The sequence below is a fragment of the Choristoneura fumiferana genome, chromosome 10 (genome assembly GCF_025370935.1).
Source record: "Choristoneura fumiferana chromosome 10, NRCan_CFum_1, whole genome shotgun sequence".
Classification (NCBI taxonomy): domain Eukaryota; kingdom Metazoa; phylum Arthropoda; class Insecta; order Lepidoptera; family Tortricidae; genus Choristoneura; species Choristoneura fumiferana.
Window position 1 is genome coordinate 6,191,615 of NC_133481.1, and position 24,301 is coordinate 6,215,915.

Here is a 24,301-nt window from a genome sequence, read left to right on the forward strand (position 1 = left end):
TTTGTACATTGTTTCTGTTAAAGATGTGTTGCGAGGAATGTGTTTTTTCATGATTCATGAACCAATAGAAACGCTTCATTTGCCTATCCTCGCACAGCACAGCTTTAATGGAAACAGCTGAGCGCAGAGGACAGGTAAATTATGCAAAACACATTAAGCTAACACTGCAAGCACGATTTAAATATTCGGTGAGTTGTTTATCAAATTTTTTCTTCCTTGTTACAATTTTGAATCTTTCAGTTCTATAAAAGTGTGTTTTATTGTTACAGGCGTAAAATTTAAATTGGTGTTATTCGTGTCTAAAAGTCGTAAACTCATATGCATGACAACCACATAGTACATGTATGGATTGTTTACGTTTTGTATTACCACAATACATAATAGTATTACCTGAATTGACATCATACTGCTAACATGCCGCCGAGTCTTGAGACTAGTATTCGTGGATGAGAAAGGTGAGTAACGGTGGGTGTTGCTTATCCTCCTGCGGCCTAAGTCAAATTTTTGTTTTATGAAACTTTGTCACTTATGTTTGTTTGTTTATACTCTTTATTGTACAAAAAGGAAAAACAAAAAGGTTACATAAATAAAAGTTGTGTTAAGTACAAAGGCGGACTTATCCCTGCAGGGATCTCTGCCAGTCAACCTTTGAGTGGTAGAGGAGCAATCCAAAAAAACAAGGATCGACAAATAGAGCAAAACATTAATTATTATTATTATTATTTATTATGTTATGAGTATGAGACAGTTTTGGAGACAGTTCGATGTCAAATTACAAAGTCCTATGTAAAGGATGCTGGGCGGTAGGAGGTTAAACCATCCAATATACGAAACAAACCAAAATTTTCATATAATTAAGTAAATATAACTATGCCCTCATTCAGTAGAACCCTGTCGCAGTCAGCATATGCACTTACCAAAAAAAAAAAAAAAAACTTAATAAGGTTCGCAGTCTCCCTGTGACAAGGTATGGCAGACTTGGTTACGTAAGTATGGCGTTTGAATAGAAGAATGCCAAAAGAGCATCTAAGATGAAAATCATGTTTTAAGTATATCGTTCGCATAACACCATTTGCATATAAATCTGAAGTCAATTATAAAAACCTGCGAAGAGCATGTTCGGCCACTCGCAAAGAAGAATTCCTTTCTAAATTTTTAATAAATACATATTATGTGACAGTATTTATTAAATGCTAAGTTATGATGAACTCGTTAACTTGTGATGTGAAGGCTAATAAGGCTGTGGTAGTTTTCATCTTAAATTCATTATATGGAATACGGTCGTGAATTGTTTTCATCCTTTACGTATTAGAAATCGAACGTTTACCTAGCGGGGCGCATTAAGCTACCATGATAACAAATTTGTGGTCTATGAGTATTTCGCAAACAAAAACAAACGCAATTAAGAACCAAGAGGGTTTAAATTCAAGAACCGAAATGGCATCCATACACGGGGTAATTGACAGAAACAAAACAAATGTTCGAAACTAAAAAATGCCCCCGCTAAATTACAGTTTAATGGTATGTACAGTCAGCAGGAAAAGTGGATGAGCGGTTACGGCGCTCAAAATTATGTTCAAACGACTACTGCTAATATAGTGTTTAGTTTAGGGAAATAAGTAGCCCCTAAGTTACAGGTTCTTACTTAGTTAAGGGGACAATGTTGACCTTGTCCACGACCCAGTTGTACCTTTATACATTTTATAGTAAGTATACAGACTTAGACTGTATAGTATAGACTTAAATTCATATGAATGTAAATTATTGTTTTTGTTGTACAATCAATCGTTATTATTATTATTAGTGTTTAGATCACTTTGCGCACCACAAATACTCATCTACTTCTGCTGCTGATTGTACTAGGTGTTTTAAAGTAAGCCGTCGACACATGGACGAACATGACGTAATTATAAGGGTTCTATTTTTGAATTTTTTTCAACGAGACCCTAAAATTACATTTAGCTATGCCCAATTTGACGTTCTTGATTTCAAATAACAAATTATCATTCTTTTTGTTTTTCAGAATAACCGGTTAATTTGCAATGTCAAACCTTAATTCAGCTCCAAGAAAAACCAAGGTACTTCATTAATTTCTATAATTTGTTTACTTATATACTTATTCCGAGTTCAGCAGCTAGAGTTCACAATCCAGTCTAACTAAAGTGTGGTTTTTAACATCTGTCTGAAATGTATCTTAAAAATAATCTACATTATATTTGTTCTTTCTGTCTAGGACCCAGTTTCTAGTACTAAATTTACAAAGTTCTACTGCATCGGCTGAAAACAATCGATTCGCAGCAAGAGCAACCCGCGTCAGCTTAGTGGACTAAACCAAACTCATTTATTATCAAGTAAGTAAACATCCTAATTTAAAACCGATCAATTTAAGCACCGTGTAATGAACTGTAATGTCAAGCCCATAGCTGCAATTGTACGTAATTTGGCACGTCCACGCGAGCCTGCCGATGGCATGCCTCGCCGGCCATTTACATAACAATGCACAGAGCGTTACCGAATTAACATAACAGATTGCTTTTATAGGTCAAGCGACGAGGACGGGCGTCGGGTGAATAGGCTGAAGCACCACGAAGTCTAACCATAAACAATTAGTCACTAAGAGCCACATAAATCATTTACACGCTTGTTGAACAGCAGTCGACGGTGGCTATTTGGTAAATCGTTTCTTGTTTTATCAGCAAATTACGTTATTGTCCATCGCTACCTACTTCGATATAGTTGAACGTTTGGCTTCCTGTTTATCTTGACGTAGGTAGCTGCCGTCTTCGGTCGTTCCTGGTGTTTTTAAATACCTTTATATATCTTGGAAATTGTATTGTTATGTAAAACATAATTGCACGTGGGACATAAGCAGGATATGTTGTGTAGTTGTGGTATTCTTACTGACAAAGTTCAAGTTAGATGTAAGAAGTAGCTGTCCACGACTTCATCTGCGAATAATTCTTATAACAACCGCTCGCGGATACCATGAGATGTTCTAGGGTAAAAACTATCATATGTCCTTTTCAGGATCTCAAACTCGGTTGATCGTTTAAGTAGGCACCTTGAGCGTAATAAAAAAAAACTTACTCTCGTTCGCATTTATAATATTAGTAAGGATAGTAAAGATTGAGCTCTACCTAAGTAGGTTTTAAATTACCAGTAGTTCAGCTTACTATGCCTGTCAAACTCTAAAGCTTGCCGGTAAAGATACAGACACATAAAGGCGTCTAGCGATCAATCCTCCCAATGAACACTCCTGTTACGCGCTATTGACAGCGCTACTTCTTTGGAATGTTTAAATATGCTTTTATTTGTACGTTTATTTCTTCGCAGGCATATAAAAACTATTTACTATAGGTAGTTATAAGTACATACTTACAAGTTTTAAGTACCTATGATTGAATATAACATTAGAGACGGACGTCAACTTTCCTGTTCCTCAGTCATTAATTTATGCAAATTACGACTTGTATCGTTCAAATGTCGGAATGTTTCGAAATACCCGCAAAATAACAGCAGAGTGCGTTAGGTATAATTTTGAGCTGAGCGTCTGCCGAGCCCGCATGGTGTTGCAAAACGTTCGGGTGCTACCTTCCGAGTACCGGTGTCGTTCGGTTTCACTATCATTTGTCGTGTACGCGTCATCCTATTGTAAATTGTAGTATGTAAGGCATAATAAACTGCAAGGTCGCGGTGTGGTGGAGGGGCTAGGGCTCGGCTGCACTGCACTTCATGTCTCGTAGTTTCAGCGGGCGCTCGCAGCCGGCCCGTCGCTGTGCTCCGAGCTAGATCCTCCGGCTATCACCGACACAACTTTTCCGACCGATATACATCGATATCTAACTTCAAATTACTACCTCATATACTATATGCTTTGCGCGACTATTATATAATATTATTGATTCGGATTATGTAAGACAGCGATACTTCGCGTAGATCTAGTCTATATCGGAGCTATCTTAACTACCAACGACAAGCAACTGCAGCTGTAATTAAAAGTGTCATTAAAGTAATTTTGGATTGAATACATTATCTGCATGTTAATTCTTAGCTTAGTACTGTTCATCCAATCGCGTGCGGCGGTTACGTTTGCTCAGCTGCGGTGCGTGTACAATAAGCTGTAACGGATTGCACAAGTGGTGGTCTTCAGACTGGCCGGACGGGTATACCAGTTGGGTTGAGTCACCCTCTATGCTCTGGACGGATACTTCTTGAAACGCGGAGACTATGCGGCCTAGGAAGAACCGTGTGATAAGTGATAAGAGTCGCGTCTCGTGATCAGTTGTGGCTTGAGAATTAAGTGATTCAAGCGCTATGAAAGGCGGGCGAGTATTGCTTGTAGCCGCGTTGCTCGTACAGTATGCTGTCGGTAAGATTGAGTTTAAATATTCATTCCGGCACAAATGGTACAGTCAGCAGCAGAAGTATATGACCAATTGTGGCGCTCAAAGTGATCTAAAAACTCTTATTACCTTGGCAATAGAGTCGCTCATTTTGAGCACCGTGGTTGCTCATCCACTTCTGCTGCTGACTGACAATAAAACTTACATTATATAAGGCTCATTTAGACAATAAATTTATTTAAGTCTTAGTAGGTTACAAATTTTAGCACACAGTACCTAACGGGCTTACAATGACAACGGAACAAATAGATTATTAGACGTACTGGATATAATTGCCATAAGATATCTCATTCATTGGTGACTATATCCATGGTCCAATCTAAACTTAATACATACACTCTGTGATCTAAATATGTATATCATAATCAGCACACACATCTTTGAGTCCTCGGGATCTACGAGTACATAAGGCAAGAGACCCTGACTAAGAAGCGCGAGGTCCTGGGTCCGATCCCCGGTCGGGGCAGATATTTGTATGAAGAATACGAATTTTTGTTTTTGAGTCTTAGTCATTTAATACTGTATTAAATTATGTATTTATCTTTATCTGCATTATTTATCCGTTGCCTAGTAGTTACCTTACCCATAGCTTTGCTTAGTTTGAGACTAGGTCAATTGGTACCAATTTTGTTCGTAGATTGTCCCTTATATTAATTTATTTTTCACTTCTCATGCTCTTAAAATGTTACTTTAGTCTGCATATCTGGACTAAAGCTCCTTTATTCTCTAGGAATTCAAGTTTTTTTTTAATTAACTTTGGAAACCCCTAAACAGCCAACACGGTGTTTGTGAATGGCGGATTTTTAGGACATGGAAATAACCTTAAAATGACAACTGTGCAAAAATATTTAAAAAATACACGATTTAGTTTCGTGAAACAATAAATGATTAAGAATATGGATCTATTCAATTATATTAATGCTTAATTCATTTTAAGCATACTTAGTCCAATTAGTTTTCAAATAGTTTTCAATTTTGAAACTGTTGGCTAAATATAAAAGAAAAGAAAAAACCGCACAACATTTTTTTTTGCTATTTGAATTTTGAAGAGATGGCCTGTCCATTAGTCGAGCGTACGTTTTAAAAAAGTAATATTGTAATTTTGAACAGAACATTGTTTTTTTTCTACGCATTGAAAGTGAAAAGTATATATAATAAATAATAGTAGATTGTTCAACGCGAGACTAAACAACCATAATGCCACTCGAAGTATAGCCACCCTCGCTCTGCTCAGGTGGCTAAACATCTCGTGTCATTATGGCTAGTTTTAGTCCCTTGTTGAACAATCTACTATTATTTATTTACATACTTATAGGGCAGCAGTTGAAACTAAGCTAGAAAATACGGTTAAAAAGGTGTTTGCATTTTTAACTCAAGCTGTTTTGCGGACGGTTGAAGTAGTATTGCCACAGCTCTATCCACCGGTAAATCTCACCACAGGAAGAGGGCAAAAATTAATTCCTAGATTTGATACGCAAGTTACTCCTGAGCATTACAAGTTAAGTTAAATCTTGCAAATTTGACTTTAAAACGCTTCTATATGATGCTAAAGTGTTCTAAAATTACGATTCGGTTTTGGGACACACTTTCCGCGGATCAGTATCATATCTTTAGGGCATTTGGAAGGTGTAAATGTTGAGGCTGCGGCTGGTGCCAGAAGGAACAGCGAGCAGATCGCTGCCAGCAACAGGAGCAGTGTGCGTAACGGGACCATCTGTAACAAAAGTTATAAGGATTAAAAAAATGGCATGCATTGGAATAAAACTGTTAATTTTAATTATTAATACCCTTATATTATTATGTATAATGTACAGTCACCAGCATCAATATCGGACAAAACAAAGCGTGCAAAAATATCTGATACGACTCTATTTCTAGAGCCGGTAGGACGTTTCAGATATTTTTGTCAGTTATTTTATTTTCTAATTTAATAAATTGGCCGCTATGTTTTAAATTATTTTTCATCACATCACACTTGCTCGTAACCAGTTCGTAACATGCAGGCTAACTTGGTTGCAAGCCCCCAAATAAAACCCAACAACCCGAATGTTTGCTCTCGAGTCCTTGCTTATTATATATTTAACTATGTATGTATCTATCTATGGATTTAAGTGGGATAGTTTTTATTTAAATAGTACCCAAAATTAAAATACAAATTACTTAGAGTAGCCCCCTAAGCAAGGTCCCGAAGATGCTGGCAGCGTTTCGCCTCTTTGAATACCTACCTAAGCCAATTCCTGTCCGAGGAAGCTGCCAGCTCTTCGATCCGCCGTGACATCTACCTACTAACCTTTTTGATATTTCTTTAAAAGGGTTTAAGGCGCACCCCACGAACCATCGGTTTCAACTCCGAATGGGTGTAATTGTATTTAAGTTTATCTTACTAAATATTCATTGCCTAGTGTCCATAACACAATTTTTGCTTTGGGACTAGGTCAATTGGTATCACGTGATATTTATTTATATTTTATTTATTTTTGATTGTACAGTGATAAAAGCTGATTTGTTTTGTTTATAATATATTATTATAAAAGTCACGAAAAATTAATCGTTACTATGACAAAAATAAATACGCAAGGAGAACTATGCATTTAATAATCCTTACCTTTATGTTTCGCTAGCTGTATTGGGTATCCTTATTCACAAATGAACAAAATAGAAAAGTAGTTCATCAGTTAGTGACGACCACTGGACAGCAACGTTCACCACTGCACTAACTTGCCACTAAATAATTTCCAATGAGCAGCTTAATTTATACTCGTCTTTTAATATGGTCCAGCCAGGCAAACTGGTTATTCAAATTGAAAGGAGATGGCGAATACAGTGTAGCGGTTTTTACACCGCATTTAGTAAGTGCAATGCATACATACTGGATCTTAGGAATCTACGTAGGTACTTATAGGTGTTATGTTGACCAACAATTAACGTCTTTTTGCGAATCAATGTGGGGCAGGTCAAAAAACAGCCAATACATCTCAGATTCCTACAAGAAGGGCACAATCTTACAATTGCCAATTTGCCATATTTTGTCGTTTTTTTCGTAAACTTTGCTTATGTAGGTACTGTACTCGTTGGTAGGTACTTGCATTGTCAATTACTTCTTATTTACACATATCTGTACCCGATTTCACGCCAATCCACCAGAAGTGGGTGAAATTCAAGATCATTTAAAGTCAAGATTATTTGAAGACAACTTCCTACAGAGGCTAGGTCATAAATACACACATTGAAAGTGATATAAAAATTTGTAGAAAATACGTTTCTAGAATGGGGTGGGTACCCGTTTGATTTGATTTTTAAGTTTGTTTTGCTACTATAATAATAAATACTTACCTACCTTACTTCAGTTTAGTAAGTAATAAATAATTAATACATAGGCATACCTAGTGCCATCCACGAAGACGCGTGGTTTTTGTCATTAATGACATTGTAATAAGAACCACGGCACGCGTCATCGTGAATGACTTTATCTATACTCTGTAAAAAATTTAGTAACTACCTATTGGCACCTAATGAACCGCGATCACGGGGGATACAGGCTACTTCCAACCGAAGCAACTTGGGGTAAACTTATTCCAACAGTGGATGCTGTGCTAATGCTGCGGCTGATATGATTATGATGATTTACCAAAAACATGTTTGCAGTGATCAGCGGCCAATGCCCCAGCGGTCTGTCGGGCAGCTTCGCGCGCTGGTCGGGCGCGGCGCCGGAGCGCGCGACGCCGGTGTTCGTGTACGCTGCGAGCGGCGACGAGGGCTCGCTGGCCGGCGCGTGCGCCGCGCGCTGCCGCGAGCTGCCCGAGTGCGCCGGCGTCGTCGTGCACTACGCGCGCGGGCATTGCCAGGGCGTGGCCAAACAGGACGACGAGCTGTTGCGGCCGGACAATGACGTTGCGTACTTCAAGAAGATTTGCGTTCAATGTGCGTAGTCCTAGCCTAATGTTTTTTTTCTGGGGTTGAGTCGCATTAAGGGCCAAGACACTAGGTCCTTGCTTTGTTTAAGGTCCAAACAATGCCGAACTCTCACGGATTATTTGCAGTAGTCCCTTTGGCAGTACAAAAAAGGGGATAAAACCTGGCTGCACGTCCTCAACTCTCTCTGGGAGCCTAATTCAAGGGGGGGTTAGGACATTCGATATGGTTTCACAAGATACCCGTAAAAGTAACGAATTTGAAGTTGAACTAAAAAATACAAAAAGACTCCAAAAAACCAACCAACCGAAATCATAATTTGATTACTTAGTAGCGACATATCTTGTCTGGGTGAGCGGTTAGTTTCAAAAGAATGTGACGTCTCTGGATGAGAGCGAAACATAGATGTCGCTAGTGCTGCTGCTTAAGTAGCGTAGTGGAAAAAAGCAACCTGAGATAGGAGAAATTAGTGTCTAGACTCCTGTCCAGCGGTGGTGTAGAGGTTATATCACGCAGCACGGATTGCTGAGGACCTGGGTTCGATTCCCAGCGCTGATCTCTTTTTCTGGTTTTTCTGTGCATCCATGTCTCAGTTTGTATTTTCGAAAAACATATAATACATAAACAAACAACAAACAAACAAAATACATACTGGTGGTAATTTTTTTTGACATTCATATTCATAAGTGCTTGTTATAGCCTAAATTGAATAAAGATATTTTGACTTTGATTACTCACTACATCAGTACACGGTTTTGAACAACAAACATTTCTTAGTTCTATTACTTATTCCCGAAATGTTTATATATAGTGCCCGAAGGCTGTGCCGAGCGCTGGTGGTCCGTGGAGAGCACTCCGGGGTACAACCTGCACTCGGAAGGGGGCTCCATCAAGATGGTGCTCAACACCACGGCGCGGGAGTGCTACGCGGCCGTCCTAGCACCGCCTCAGGATCAACTCTACAGGTAATGTTTTCATTGATTCGGATGTTACTCTTCTGTGGGGAATTCTTTTCTCACTATTTTTTAGGCAAATTTGCAATTTTCCGGGATTAAAACTGTCCCATGTCCTTCTCATGGCCTGAAACTATTTCTATACCAAATTTCATTTAAATTGTTTCAGCGGCTTAAGCGTGAAGAGGTAACAGACAGACAAATATACTTTCGCATTAATAATATTAGTAAGAATACGATAATAATAATCGCGTTATTTACCAACGCACGATAAGATGCTATTAGTCTGGCCTGTATATGTACTTACTATACTCATGGTCCTTCGAACCGGATCAATGCACACGTAACTAAACACTGTTATGAGATTTGACTCCTATTAAGCGGTTCCCACCGTCTATGATATTGTGATACCCTGAAGACAATACATTGTCAGTAATGGTTATTGTTTTGAAAAACCTGTAACTGAGTATTATAGAGACCGTAATCAATATAATCTACGCATTGTTCAATGGTATTAGGTACAACGTGCAGTGTGTAAAACATATCTATTCAAATCACAATTATAGGTACAAAAAAAACGCTTGCGACGCGGCGTGACTCAGGGGGGCTACTACGAAATTCAAAAATCGAAGTTCGTATCTTACCCTCCCTCTCATTCTCGTATTTAAGTAAATTAATAATACTAGCATCAGCGGGACGGCAAGATACGAAGTTCGTATTTTGCACTTTGTAGTATAGGGCCTGCTAGGCACTCGTAGGTTTAATTCCCATTAATCAGTGTTGCCAGGTCAGATTTTTGTAAATTTTTAAGGTGAGCTATAAATTTGTAGAATTCCGTCGATAGTTTCTTAAAAAATCTGTAGTTCTACGAATAAAACACATTTTTTAATGATACTGAATCATCCTACTGAGTAACTGAATTATTATATGCGAAAGATTGTGACTGTATGTTTTTTACTTTTTCTCGCGAAAACGACTAGCTGGATCTCGAGAATAACCAATATCCTTCTCTTATTCAGGTAGGTGTTCCCATGGGATCGGGATGTACGTAAAATTCCGCAATCTCAACCTTTATGTTGAAGCTATGAAATTTTGCATGATTGTTTAGGTTGAAAATCGTACGATCAAATCAACTGACAAACCTAATAGATCAGCGATCTACTGGTAAAGGCTGTTGTGCTCTGATTATAACTTCTTCCCAGAGGTGGCGCTAGGCGTAGACGATGTGGGCTACCGCCATCAGCCTCGCGGTCTAAAGGGCCTCGCGCCTCAAATTTATTTCATTTTCTCGCTCATTCAAAAATCCGTCATCTACAGTGCTTTCATTGTACTCGTAGCATGGTGACACTTGATGCTCGTTTCATTTTACTCAAAAAAATAGCTGCGGTCTTAATATATGGAAGTACATATATTTCCGTTGTAGCCTGAAGATGACTTGTGTAAAATACCTATTCGATCATAAAGAACTGTTATACAAAATAAATTTAGCTATCAGATTTTTATAATCAATTAATTAAATTCAAAGCACAGTTAAGTGAAGAAACGTAATATATATCGGTACTTATTAACTAGTAAGTAACGAATATTCTTTCAAACTCCGTTTAGCCTTTACTTAAGTGGCAAATAATATTCCAACCTAGAATTTCACTAATGTTCTCATCAAAATTTGCGTAATAATCGGATTAATGATGACATTTTATTAGTCATCATTTATTCATTCATTTAAATTATATTAGTTTTATCGACTCAAGTTTTGACACTTTGACTCTCTAGTCTTGTGATATTGCCAGCTGTCACCCGCACCATGCTACAATGAAAGTACTGTAATGCGTAGTATACCATCATCGGGCCTCGCAAAATTTATCTCGCCCACGCCCAATTTAGGTTCTGCGCCGCCACTGCCTTTTTCCTGTATCCATGGTATTAAAAAACTCGCGTTAAGATGTGGTTTAGTTTGGTATGAAGATAAAGTCTTCTTGAGACTCAACTTCCATAGATTACCTATTTTTTTCCAAATTAGAATCATTTTTCTACTTGTATCAGTATTGTGCATTAGTAATGCTAATTAGCAGTCTTAGGGGCTGTTTCACCATCCATTAATTAGTGTTAACTGGCGGTTAGGTATGATGCCGTCTCTATATGTTTTGTTCGAATAGACGGAGACGGCATCACATTTAACCGTCGCTCAACACTAATCAATGGATGGTGAAACAGCCCCTTAATGTAGGTTTAATTATCATACAGATTTTTTTAATGGCATGTATACCTTTAGATACATAGTACTTTTGATGTCCAGGTCTGCCCAATGGGTGAGTCCCGCGGGCGTGGCGGAGGCGGACTCCGTGGCGACGTCGGAAGGTGCCGTCGGGAGCTGCGTGCTCAACACCGAGGACAAGTTCACGGAGCCCGAGTCCTACCGCGTGTCCAACTACTACACGTTTTACATCGAGAACCAGTGCAGACATGATTGTGAGTTGACATTTATGGACAACTAGTGTTCACTAAATTGCATGACTATGTCCAGCGGATGAGATTTTGAGATTTTATCCTAATCTCGTGAGAATATCGGGATAAAAAATAGCCTAAAGGCTATTGTTATTATTCCAGACGCCCTTATTATTATGTAAAGGCACGTACCAAATTTCAAGCTTTTTTCATACCAATTTTTCAGTTCACCCGTTTAGGGCATTTTCACAAAAAAGTGTAGCTTTCTTTTTTTTTTTAAATTTGGAATGAAATATGGTTTTTCCTACTCGAAATCAAGAGCACAATCGATTTAGATAGTTTAAAAATATTACTCAAAAAATGACAGTTTTGTGACGTTTTTGTCATATTCTCAGTATGGGTGTAACAAAACGGACTAAAAAAAATTTTATGAAATAATTAAATACATTTGAAAGAAAAGGGTACTCTTTTTTTAAAACATCCTTCAACGTGAAGGAGTAACAAATACCCATACACACACACACATTTTCTCACAAACTTTCGCATAAATTAGCTGGCCTTTTTAAACAAGTCAGCGCTCGCCCCATGGCGCATCTGGATCTTGATTCCCGCCCGTCTCGCCCGACCCTGCATTGTCCTGTAGGGGCAGCCAGTGCTGCAGTGGGCGTCGCAGTATTCCACCTCTCACTCGTCTACTCGCGTAACGCCTACACTCAATGGACACGAGAGTACTCGTGTGGTTTTTAGTGGATGTGTGTGCCCAGTCCTGTGGGAGAGTCCTACATACCACCGCTTTTTCTCCAAAGAGAGCGGGTGCATAGCGTATTTTCCGCGCCATAAAAAGGCGTATCTGGTTATGCCCGGAAATATGCCATTGCAAAGTACATACAAGTTCCGTGTCATCCTTTTTCTTAACTCCTACTACGCCTTTCCCCCCATAGGTAAAATACGTGTGACTTTGAATTGAATAGCTGTATTGAAGATGTTTGTGACATTATTTTGCAAAATACCCGAACGTGAATAAGTGGGTTTCCCATCGTGGTTTCCCTCGATTATAAATAGGTATTTAGTAAAAGGCTAAAAACTTGTTTTTCTTAGAATTCCCAATACCTAATAAATAACTGTGTAGTCAAGAGCAACATTGAAGTATAATATTCTCGTTAACGGTCATCATTATAGAAATAAAACTAATGAACCTTGTTTCTCCTATTTATATTACTAAAACCTTGAACCTTGTTTTAGATTTTATTAAAGGCCTTAAATTAAGAAGACTTTCACACACAAACATATTAACAGGTATTTCGGTTGTACCGGGGTTCACAAATAGGTCTTTTAAATAAGCTCAGATTTGCTCAGCGAGCTATAGAGAAGGCTATGCCAGGGTTTTCTTTACAGGATCGAATTAGAAATGAGGAGATACGTAAAAGAACGAGGGTCGCCGGCATAGCCAAGCGAATGATTGGCAGTCTAGTACCGTGCGTTTTAAGCGAAACTTCTTTCCTCGCACGACGAAGATCTGGAATCAGCTTACAGCGGCAACATTCCCGGAGCGTTACAACTTAGGGATCTTTAGAAAACGAGCCTACCAATTCCTTAAAGGGTCGGCAACGCACCTGTGATTCCCCTCGTGTTGCGGGTGTCCATGGGCGACGGTGATCGCTCTCCATCAGGTGACCCGTCTGCTCGTTTGCCCCCTCGTTTTATAAAAAAAAAGCGAATTAGATCGTTGAAGTGGCAATCGGCAGGCCATATAGCACGGAGAACAGATGGCCGTTGAGGCCGAAAAGTTCTCGAATGGAGACCGTGGATCGGCAAGCGCGTATAGGCCGTCCAACAACGAGATGGACGGATGACTTTTGCGGGTTCACGGTGGATGCAGGCCGCTTCCAACCGAAACTACTGGGGGTATATATGGGAGGGGAGGCCTATGCGTCCAACAGCGGGCGTTCTACAGCATGTTTCGATGGATGCATGCGGCCTGCATCCACTCTACCGAGAATCTGCGGCTATAACCGGTCATCCATCCATCACGTTGATGAACGTTCTACGCTGCTACGCTCTCACGCGTAGACAGAATGAGGGTTTTCACAGAGGCGAAGTATCGCTAGATGGCGTTAGTATCGTGAAGTCCGTTTGACGTTTGCTTGCGATTGGCTCATTTAGTTATTTAACCAATCACGAGCAAACGTCAAACGGACCTCACGATTCTTACGCCATCTAGCGATATTTCGCCTCTGTGAAAATCTTCATTAAATAAATGATTTTGATATAAAAAGTTTGACACTAAGCCAGTCGACTACTATTAAAAATAAGTATTATGAATACTAATTTAATGCAATTTTAATTCACTCAACACTATAAATAATTATTAACTGCTGGCACTTCCACTAAATAAATGACGTATCAAGACCAAGACTGGTTTAGAGCTGCAACATAACATAATTATTAAAAAGGTCATTTGGTGCATAATTTTATGTAAATATCCCAGAACGATGCGAGGATATGTAATGTTTTAATGCATACCAAATCGTTTACTTTCCGCAGATCCGAAGAAAATAGATCGGTGCTCGTACGAAGAGTATTACAACCAGACGCTGAAACACGTTGAATTTACGTTTAAAAATTACACCAAAGACGAGGTGAGTTAAATAGTTAACTTGAAATTCTGCAGAACTGCCCAGTAACTAGGTATGAACTGTAGTTTTGCAGACGTTGAGTAGTAAAAGTATCGGAATGTGGGAGATAATAAGTATAAATAAAAGTCCGATCGATTCCATTTTAAGTGAAAATAATAATAATATTTATCTTTAGTTTATCTAGGTATACATGCAGTTATGAATGTCAATAAATCTGTTACAAAGTCCCGAAAAGAAGGATCCGGTAAGAAACTGAACACGTATCTGTATTGGTACGTGTCAAAGTGTGTGCGAAATAGGGTAACAGATAACGATTCATAAAAAATTAAGAAAAATTGTTACTGAACAGACTAATGTCATGTTGACATCCCATTTTTTTGCCAAGGAAATCATAGTGAAATTGATTATTAAAAGGAAAAGGTACAGCCCAGCCCTGGTACAGCCAAGGGCATAAATATATGTACGTTACCAAGACGTCAAAAATATCTGTACACATTTATGCCACTAACCACAAGGTCGATGTAAATACATAAATTTGACGCTATGGCTGTATAGACATTTATGCCCTCGACTCTACATGAACCGTTTGTTCGACTGTACAACACAAAGATTTTGGCAAAGAATGGCAAGATATAACCAACCACGAGCAAAGTCCGCTCGTCTTCATGATTTCCAAGGATTATTATATAATATTTTTGTTAAAAAAAGTATAATAATGATTTTGACAGTAGATTGGGAACCCTATACGGAACCTTTCGTTTACCTGACCAGACTTGCACTTAGCCGGTCATCAACAACACACCCATTAGTAAGTAACTCGTGTCATACCTTATCGTTGTACCTTATGCTCACGAAACTGCAATCATTCGTATATTTAATGGGTGTAATAATCTAGCTTGACGTATAGAAGTATAGCTGACACGCCAATAAGCAAGGTAATGTTGAGGAAAATATTGTTGATGTCGTGGTGGATGATAGTTACGAAAAATGCCTTATTACTGTAATTGATCTTGGGAAGACTATTTACTGTTTTTTTTTAATTAAAACTAATCGTACCTATCTGGGTACTGGTGCACTTAAATAGTGGTTAAATTATGTTATGTGATTAAAAATATCTAGTTTCATAGAATTTGAGTGGCAATCGTAAGAATATATTTTTTTAAGTGTAGGTATACATTGTCGAATGAATAAGAACAATAGAAATCAAAGTTTAAAGGTATTGATCGACGGACACCATCAAGTGGCGTGGCGTCATAACAACTGTTCTCACCGGGTTGCATAAGTTTTTTTACGTGACGTCAGTGATGACAAGTATGGCAAATGCACTAACTACGAGGTATTGCACCCGAAAATATAGCTAACTCACGTTTCTCGCAGTTTTAGAGTTAACTAATGAAAATTTTCAAAATACGCCACTGCCGTGATACAAAATAAGTGTTTGTTTAAAAATTAATAAATTTTCAATACAAGCTTTTTTGCTGACTACTTTTTGTTGCCTGTACTTGTATAAATTTAGGTACCAATTTCAAGTCTATACCGTTATGTGAGTACTGAGGAGTTACGTCCTGTAGCGACGATCCTGGCCGGACCACTAGAATTTCACTACCAGATTATTGTATTAACATAACATTGCAAGTTAAATAAAAGTTTGTAATAATCAAGGACCATTCCTCGGTAATATAATAAAATAATCAAGTGGAAAGTTATGCAATCTTTGAAGCCGGCTTAATACACGCGAAACATAGCTATTTTGGTAATACAAGGAAATACTAAGGGCTTGTTAGATCAATTTACCAGAATCGTTATCGTTAGTCCTTTTTCATCACACTTGCTCGTAAACAGTGCCATAACATGCAGGCTACCTTGCTTGCAACCCCCCAAATAAAACCCTCTACCTTAATGTGCTTGTCATGAAGCCCAAGGTCGGTAAATGAGTCCGTGCCCGTACTGATACTGCTGCGCGCGCTGCTGCAGGACCACATGCACACGCGGCTCAGGCACATGCTGCGGGAGGGGGAGGGCAGCGCTGCCAAGAGCGCAGCCCAAGGTATCGCCAATATTTGGAACAATTATATTTTTTCTTTTAGAAATAAAAAAAATACTCGCAAATGTGATGAAAAACATTGTATGTCGCACGGGCGGTACTAGAATTACGAACATCGACTCATTAAAGCCCTCAGTCTTCGACTTCGGGCTTCTAATAGACTCTCGTTCGTAATTCCTTATTTACCGCCCTTAAGACACAATGTACTATTTGAGAACGACTGCATGGCTAATTGGCTATTTCCTTTCCAGTGCAAGAATGCGTGCGAGGTAGAGCCCCATTTCGTCTGCCGCGGGTTCACGTGGCAGGCGACCGCGGGGGAGGCAGCAGAAGGGGCGCGGGGCGCGCGGGGGCTGTGCGACTTGCACTCGGAAGACCTCGTGTCCACTGGCTCCTGGCTGCTGCGTCGCGCCGCGCAAGCTGTCTATTACCGCCGCGTCATCTGCCTCAACAGTGAGCCAGTTATATTGTTGGTACGGTTGCTTGGAGGCGCAGGCGATGGAGCCAGCTTGCAGTATGAATAATATAATTGCCTAACGCCCGAGCGCTCGGAACAACATTCACCGTCTCTTTCTACCTTCATCCCATACCGTGGGACAGAAAGAAGTGGAGAGAACGATCGTGGTTCTGGGAGTCTAATGCACTCGAAACTACAATCGTTTCGGCTCATATTGGCTCCAAGGCCCATTTGTTCTTCTAACAATTTTCTCGTCCACTGCTACTTAAGTTTCACGATTCTTCAGGCTTGTTGAAGAGTTTTAATAATTAAGTTTTTTACTTTTGTCCAGTATCCGTAGAGTGCGAAGGCTCGGAGCTGGTGGTGACGTACCGGCCGCGCGGGCGCTTCCGCGGGCGCGTGTACGTGCCGGGGCGCGGGGAGGAGTGCGGGGCGCGCGGCGCCGGCGCCGACGTAAGGCTCGCGCTGCCTCTGCACGGGGACTGCGACGTTAACTTCGCGCACGCCATCTCACACACGCCTAGCGGAGTAGTCAATAGGTGGGTTGGGTGCTACCTATATAGCCGAGCCTGCATTGTACAGTTACCTGAATTAATATCTACCACAGCGGAGCGAGCAAAAATATCTGACACGTCCTACCGGCCCTAGAAATAGAGTCGTATCAGATATTTATGCACGATTTGTTCTGTCATATCGGTGCTGGTGTCTGTTTGATGTCACTGACGGGGTATCCTGGAGCGACCAGTGAGCGTCGCAGTGGTCAGTCCATGTGACGCCCACATTCAATTTCCATGAGGGATCTTGTGTGATTTTAGTCCCATCCTTGGTCCTATGCCCATCCTTGTAGAAGAGCCCGACATATCCTCAGTGCCTCTGAACAGGTCTGGATGCATGAGGCGTACTTTCCGAACTACATTAGTCTAATTTGCGGTAATTTATCTATTTACATATTTCTAACGTAACGAAATCACATCTTCTACTATAATGTACATACATATTCATTATTAATATTTTCATCATCTCATCTCGGCCAACTACATAGTAAAAATATTTTTTGCCAATTTTTATCGCTTTGGGTTGTAACTGTGCTTCAACCGTTTGGCTGTAAAATCTGTTTGACAAACGGACAGGTGGACACGAGTGACAGCAATAAGGCTCTATTTGGACCCTTTGGGTACCTACGTAACCCAAAAAAGTGGAATTGTCAGATGTGCCGGGTTTCCAGGACTATGGCGTATGTGATGGTGATGATCCAGAACAACCCCATCATCCAGACGGCGGGTGACCGCTGGGTGCGCGTGGGCTGCGCGCCGGGCCGCGCCGCGCCCTCGCCCGTGCACGCCGCCGTCGCTGTCAGCGACACTGGGTAACCACACCTTATATGTTGTAGCATTCATCATCATCCCTGATAATCTAGGCCAGGGCCGGCCTTAGCGCTCTTTTAGATACGACAAGCGACAAAATGACAGGTCGTAGTTGTTAGACATAAAATATTCATACCATATAAACATTTTCGTTTACCGGAGAGCAACAGAGGCGCGAGTTTGTTGTATCTGAATGCAACTCCTCGAAGTTAAACACAAGCTTTTCAATAAGTATCTACTTGTCATCATTGATGTCACGTAACAAAGTTAAAGCAACCAGAGGCCGTATTGCGTAACGTTTCGGGCGCTCGCGATCGCAATCAAATGACAGATTTAGCATGCAAAAACTGTCATTTGATTGCGATCGCGAGTGCCAGAAACGTTATGGAATACGGCCTCTGGTGGGAATCGAGTATTTACGATGCCACAACACTGGTGCCTAGATTGATCTACGAGTACAGACAAAACCGTTTATAACGACATCGAAGAGACAGTAATATTCGATCGTTACTTTAAACACGGTTGGTCATTATAACCAATATTATTTTGGTAAGTAGGTATTTATGTAAGATCGTGTTGGGACTTTTTACAAGCTTTTATTTTAGATTCACCTGTCCCGATGTTTGTCTGTAATCACATTTTGCAAGTTAAATTTGATCCACTTCCCGGTTACCGATTGAGCTGAAAATTTGCATACTTATGTAAATAGCGTGACAATACAATAATCTGGTATTGACATGCTGGTTTTGGCCAGGATTGTCTCCGCAGAACTCTTCAACGGTTAATGGCATCGACTTGAAATTTGGTATGCAAATGTAGTTTGGGTGGCAATGCAAGTGCAGTCAACAAAAAGTACAGTCAGGAAAAAAGTTTGTATTAAAAACTTATTTCTTGGTTGTTACATCCGTCGTTAGACTTAGTTGGTGTTGCCATAAATGGTTTTGACTGTATTTATAAAGTGTAAGTGTCCCAGGCGTCCGTCGGTGGCGCCGGCGCCGGCGGCGGCCAGCACGGTGCTGGGCGGCGGCGCGCCGGTGTCCATGTACGTGGTGCGCGCCGACCAGCCCACCGGCGCGGGCGCAGCCGCCGTCTCGCTCGGTGAGCCGCTCGAGCTCAGGATCGATACTGCTGGTAAGTTTAGATCCGAGCGCGTTATTTTATTTTATTTTTATGCCACAGGCAATCAACAATAACAGCTCTTCGTCATTCTCAGAGTCTGAGGACATCATTTTCGAAACCTTTTACCATCTGACTGCTTGACATTTTTTTTTATGTAAGGGGGTTTGTCCCAGAGTTATTTTAGCTAGACAACGATATGTAATGGAAGCCGCACTCATCCGCATTTGTCAACATGTTCAAGCTTGTTGGGAGACTGACTATATTACTACCATACGACAACGCAAGTTGCACCCTTCACTAGAGCCAAATAAAGCATACAGCTATAGCATTTATCACGGGGAGTGTTCTGAGGATTTGTTGATTCTCTATTGCACCACTCGCAACCAACTTTTTTACCACCCTCACCACCTCAATAGCTGGCAGTCTACAACAGTTTGAATCTTGCGGAACTTTTTGCCACGCACGAACTCTTGGGAATCAGCTTGCAGCGCCAAGTATTTTCGGACCGGTACGACTTGTGACTCAAAAAGTCGGCGACGCATCAATAACTCAACTTATGTAATGGGTGTCCATGGGCGGCAGTGATTGCTTTTCATCAGGTGACCAACCTGCTCGTTTGCCATATATTATATATTTTTTTGTATTGCGTGTTGCAGAGACGCGGGAAATGGAGGCGTACCACCTGGTCGCCTCTTCGCGGCTCGGCGACAGTTCCGTACTGCTGCTCGACAGTCGCGGCTGCCCCACCGGCCAGGTAGGGTACCAGCTTCATTTCACACCACGCCTGCCCATCCATTGCCGCTATGTAGGTACAGTCACCTGCATTATTATCTGCCACAGCGGAGCGTACAAAAATATCTGACACGTCCTTCTGGCCCTAGAAATAGAGTCGTATCAGATATTTATGCATGCTTTTATTGAGTCAGATATTGATGCTGGTGCTGTACATTACGCATCATGAGATCAGATCGCATCATCATGGGACATGAGAAGTGAGAAGGAAAGGAGACAGAGTTGTAACGTGGCTAGATACATAACTTCAATATATCATGTTACACGTCATGACGTTATGTCCAGTGTCCTCTCGTCACTCATGACCACCAATAGTCAAGAAAGTGTTCTACGTGAGAACAATATGTGGGTGTAATATAAGTTAAAACTGTTCTTATGTCCGCTAATTTCATCTAAATCGTTTCACCGGTTTAAGCAAGATAACATACAGACAGACGCACTTTTGCATTTATAATATTAGTATGGATAAGTATGGAGTGAACTCATTGAGTCTCTTTTTACTTTTGTTGATTTTTGCTAAGGTACGAACCTTTAATTAAATTTCTTCACAAAAATATTATTAATATCGCTTTTACGACCCCTTTAACCCCCCAAACCCCGAATAAACTCTTTACGACCCCTGAGGGAGTCGCATTCCACACGCTTAAAACACTGCGCTAGAAAATAAAAGACGGGCATCTTCCCAGGTGGACTTCCCGGCGTTCACACGCAGCGTGTCGGGCGGCACGCAGCGGCTGGCGGTGCGGTTCAAGGCGTTCCGCTTCCCCGCCTCGCACGTCGTGCGGTTCTCGCTCATGCTGCGGTTCTGCGACGTCAAGTGTGAACCGGTAACTTAAACACATACCGACGCGGGTTGTGCGCGGGTGCCGCGGTGTGGTGTTGTTCATACACAGCCACGTAAATAGGCCCGCCGCACTCCCGACCCGACCCGCTCCCGACCCGCTGCCGTCCCAACCACACACACAGGTTTACGCTTTTAGCTGTTTAACGCTGACTAAAACACCTGCCTTCCACATTGCCTGATCTCTTATGGGACAACGGATCCGATACATTTCATAGATGTTACCTACGTTTGCCAATGTTATAACGCGGCGTGACGTCACCGATTTTAAGTCAGGCAACGTCAAAACGCTATGTATCTCTTTTTTAACCGACTTCAAAAAAGGAGGAGGTTCTATGTTCCAATGTTTGTATTTTTTATTTATGTATGTTCTTCTCTCACGTACGTGAGAGAGAAGTTAGGAGCTGCTACTGAAATTAACAATCTTACATCTGTCCGTACAACCGTCATCTTAATTTCAATTCAATGTTTTCAGGTGAAGTGCGTAACCCCTCAAGCCAGATCAGCTCGCCAGACCAACAGCAGTGTCGCCTGGGGCTCGGGTTCTGTGCCAGCCGCGGTGTCCCCGGTGACCCCGGGATGGGGCGGCGTGGTGGCCCAGGGAGGCGCCGCCCCTTGCGGGGAGCACGGCCGGCTGCCCCTCGAGCTGGAAGTGGTAGTGGGAGCGGGTGACGTCGTGTCTGCTGATACTATGGTGCGAGCGGATCACAGATCTAACCTACGTGAGTGAGCTTCCTTAATCTTACTGATACCTTGATACATGACTCACGTCTACATCGAGCAATGAAGGCTCGGCTCTTCGCCCTTTCTTGCTGGTGCCGGATTATTTATAGTTAAAGGTTTACGCTTCGTAGCCACCAAAGCAGCCCACGTTCTTGGCCGACCAACCAGCCGAGGTAACGTGCCCTCACGTTGGCTCCCACGCCCTTATGTCCTATTCTGAAAGCAGAGCGGTACTAAGGGGAACGATTGCTATTCCGCCTGATAGTAGTAAGCCGAACAAGCATTTACTTGGATAAAGCTCGACTCCGTCAAAAACACGACTGGAAGGCGCAGTCCTCAAAGCGGGCCCATGAGTAGCCCGCTGTCTGGGATCGCCCACAAATATATCGCGGGTCTATAGAAATTAATAATCATTGTTGCCCAGAGTGCCCGGTCCTTCGTCACCTCATAAGTTGTAACGCCCGAGCACTAAGTGTGAAGACCTAAACTCATTCGCCGGTTTGCCTAACGAAAATTTCCAATTATCCCCAAGAACCCAATTTTGTTTGTTTTTTCAGCTGAAGAGACTGTAGCAGCGGGAACGGTAGGCAGCGAGGGACTGGTGTGCGTGCACGAGCTATTACTGTTGGCGCTAGCGTTGGCCTGGCTGGCCGTTCAATTGCTGCTGCTGCTGGGCTGCTGCGTGTTGGTCAAACGGTACGTACTCGTACAGGAGACAACAACTAGCTGAAGAGACTAGCGGCGCGAGTAGAGGGGGGCGAGGGACTATAGTGTGTATGCAGTTTGATATCGAGTGCTCGAAAATATCATACGATATGGTTAACGCCGGAAACATTCGCGTGCTTTAAGATGGCTTTTGAAAATTGCCACAAGAGAGATGTAGAAAATACGAGTAGGTTAATGAAACCGCACTTTCTACGTAGCATAAAACGTATTTGTTGAATATGGTACGACAAAGATCTTATGAACGTAGACGATAATTTATTTATTTATTTAACAAGACTAATTTTGTTAGAAAAACTATTTTAAGCTATGTTAGTAATGAATTAAAAAAAATACTTTGCCCACCCGCGACCTTATCATAGCTACGTCTATGCAACAAATGTGTGCTCATGCAGCTCCTCCACCTCCACACTGTAAGATCACACACAAATCACACAAACCTAACTATCACCACCCCCACACTATACTAATGCGTTTCGAACTCGACCAGAGTTCATCCTCAGAGCAACACAACCGTGCTCATGCTAACTATAGGTAGTGCCACCAAAGTTCAGGTCACAATTTTGACATTCACTCATTGATTTCATTCATTCTCCTTTTATGCAATCAGTTCTTCATGTAGCTGTGTGTAATCATTCACTTCAACTCTTGTGGCACCAACTAATCCAACTATACTACTACTAATGTTAGTCAATTATTGTCCAAGAAGTTGGCTAAGTTGGTAATGCCTAACGCAGGTACCGGAGTCTGGCGGAGTTGAGCATGCAGAAGGAGTACCAGTCGTTCGACAACGTGGGCTTCGACACGGTCTCCACGCACCGCCGCGTGCACTGGCCCGACCAGAACATCGACGTACTTCATGGCTAACCAGAAGACTGTCAAACAACAAAACGTAGATGGTTCCTTCAAGAAATACATTTACACAATCAAGCAAGCACAATGTACTTAAGACCATGTATTAGCCGAGTGTTATTGGCAAAAAAATTGTAAAAGAGAGAGGACTTGCCTAAGCTTTTTACTTACTTACCACACGGTATTATTTTTGGTTCCCGTTAACTTTAAGGGAACATTCAATTCGTCAAGTTTGTGAATTTTACAATCTGACCTTTAACAATGACAGTTAGTTAAGATATGAATTTCAAAGTTAAGGGAAATCAAGAAAAATACGGTGTACAAGTAAAGTAGGTACGAAACGGACCAACATACTTTTTTTTGGGCGAATAACTAACAAGTAGGTACGGTTTAGAGGGGGAAATGTAAGGCCACTAGTACAATTGCCCACGTTTTTCTTTTCGTATTTTACAGCGTATCTTTCATATTATACTTAGACCAAAGCGAAGTTTAACAACTTATAATAAAATCTTTGCCTAATTTAATTACAATACTAAAGAAATAGATAGACTAGACAGTAATTATTGCTTGATTGTTAAAAAAAAGTGTTTACATAAGCCGCGAGATTGAGCAGCGCTAAAATTTCATGCCATTTTTGTATGGTCGTCATATTTTATAATGCATATACACACATGCCAGTTTCAACATCACGTGATTAAATCAACACTTTAGTTTATGGTTTTTCTAGTGCTTGGATTGAATGATATAGGGTGCTACAATTAATTTTAATTTTTTTAGCCAAAACAATATTAAATAACAGTAGCCAACACTTTTAACCCAGCAAATTGATTACAACGTGACGAATTTAATGTTAGTTAAGCACTAACATTAAATTCGTCACGTTGACCACTATTATTTTGGTTGATGACAAGATGTGGATAGATTATTCTAGGTAAAATAAAATAACGAGATATCACATGTTACTTGTTGAGAAACTTTATTTTCATTACTTAAGTATTTAAATAAATAAAGTTCTGTTTCTTATTTTTTTATTGATT

The 24,301-nt window shown here is 40.9% G+C and overlaps 1 protein-coding gene and 1 long non-coding RNA gene across 2 annotated transcripts; one reads left to right on the forward strand and one right to left on the reverse strand.

Annotated features, from left to right (window-relative positions):
* The first annotated feature begins 3,175 nt into the window (after positions 1-3,175).
* On the forward strand, positions 3,176-24,287 carry LOC141431934 (uncharacterized). Its single transcript, XM_074093229.1, has 14 exons — positions 3,176-4,369; positions 8,049-8,324; positions 9,127-9,280; positions 11,565-11,737; positions 14,258-14,352; positions 16,645-16,846; positions 17,182-17,389; positions 18,076-18,216; positions 19,188-19,345; positions 19,990-20,087; positions 20,812-20,952; positions 21,442-21,688; positions 22,247-22,385; positions 23,150-24,287. The coding sequence occupies exons 1-14, from the start codon at positions 4,315-4,317 to the stop codon at positions 23,277-23,279; spliced, it is 2,217 nt and encodes a 738-aa protein (XP_073949330.1). The 5' UTR covers positions 3,176-4,314; the 3' UTR covers positions 23,280-24,287.
* Positions 4,698-7,533, reverse strand: LOC141431948 (uncharacterized). The gene is made up of 2 exons (XR_012451774.1): positions 7,009-7,533; positions 4,698-6,117 (listed from the first exon to the last, which is right to left on the reverse strand). It is a non-coding gene; the product is annotated as an uncharacterized lncRNA (long non-coding RNA).
* Positions 24,288-24,301: the final 14 nt, after the last annotated feature.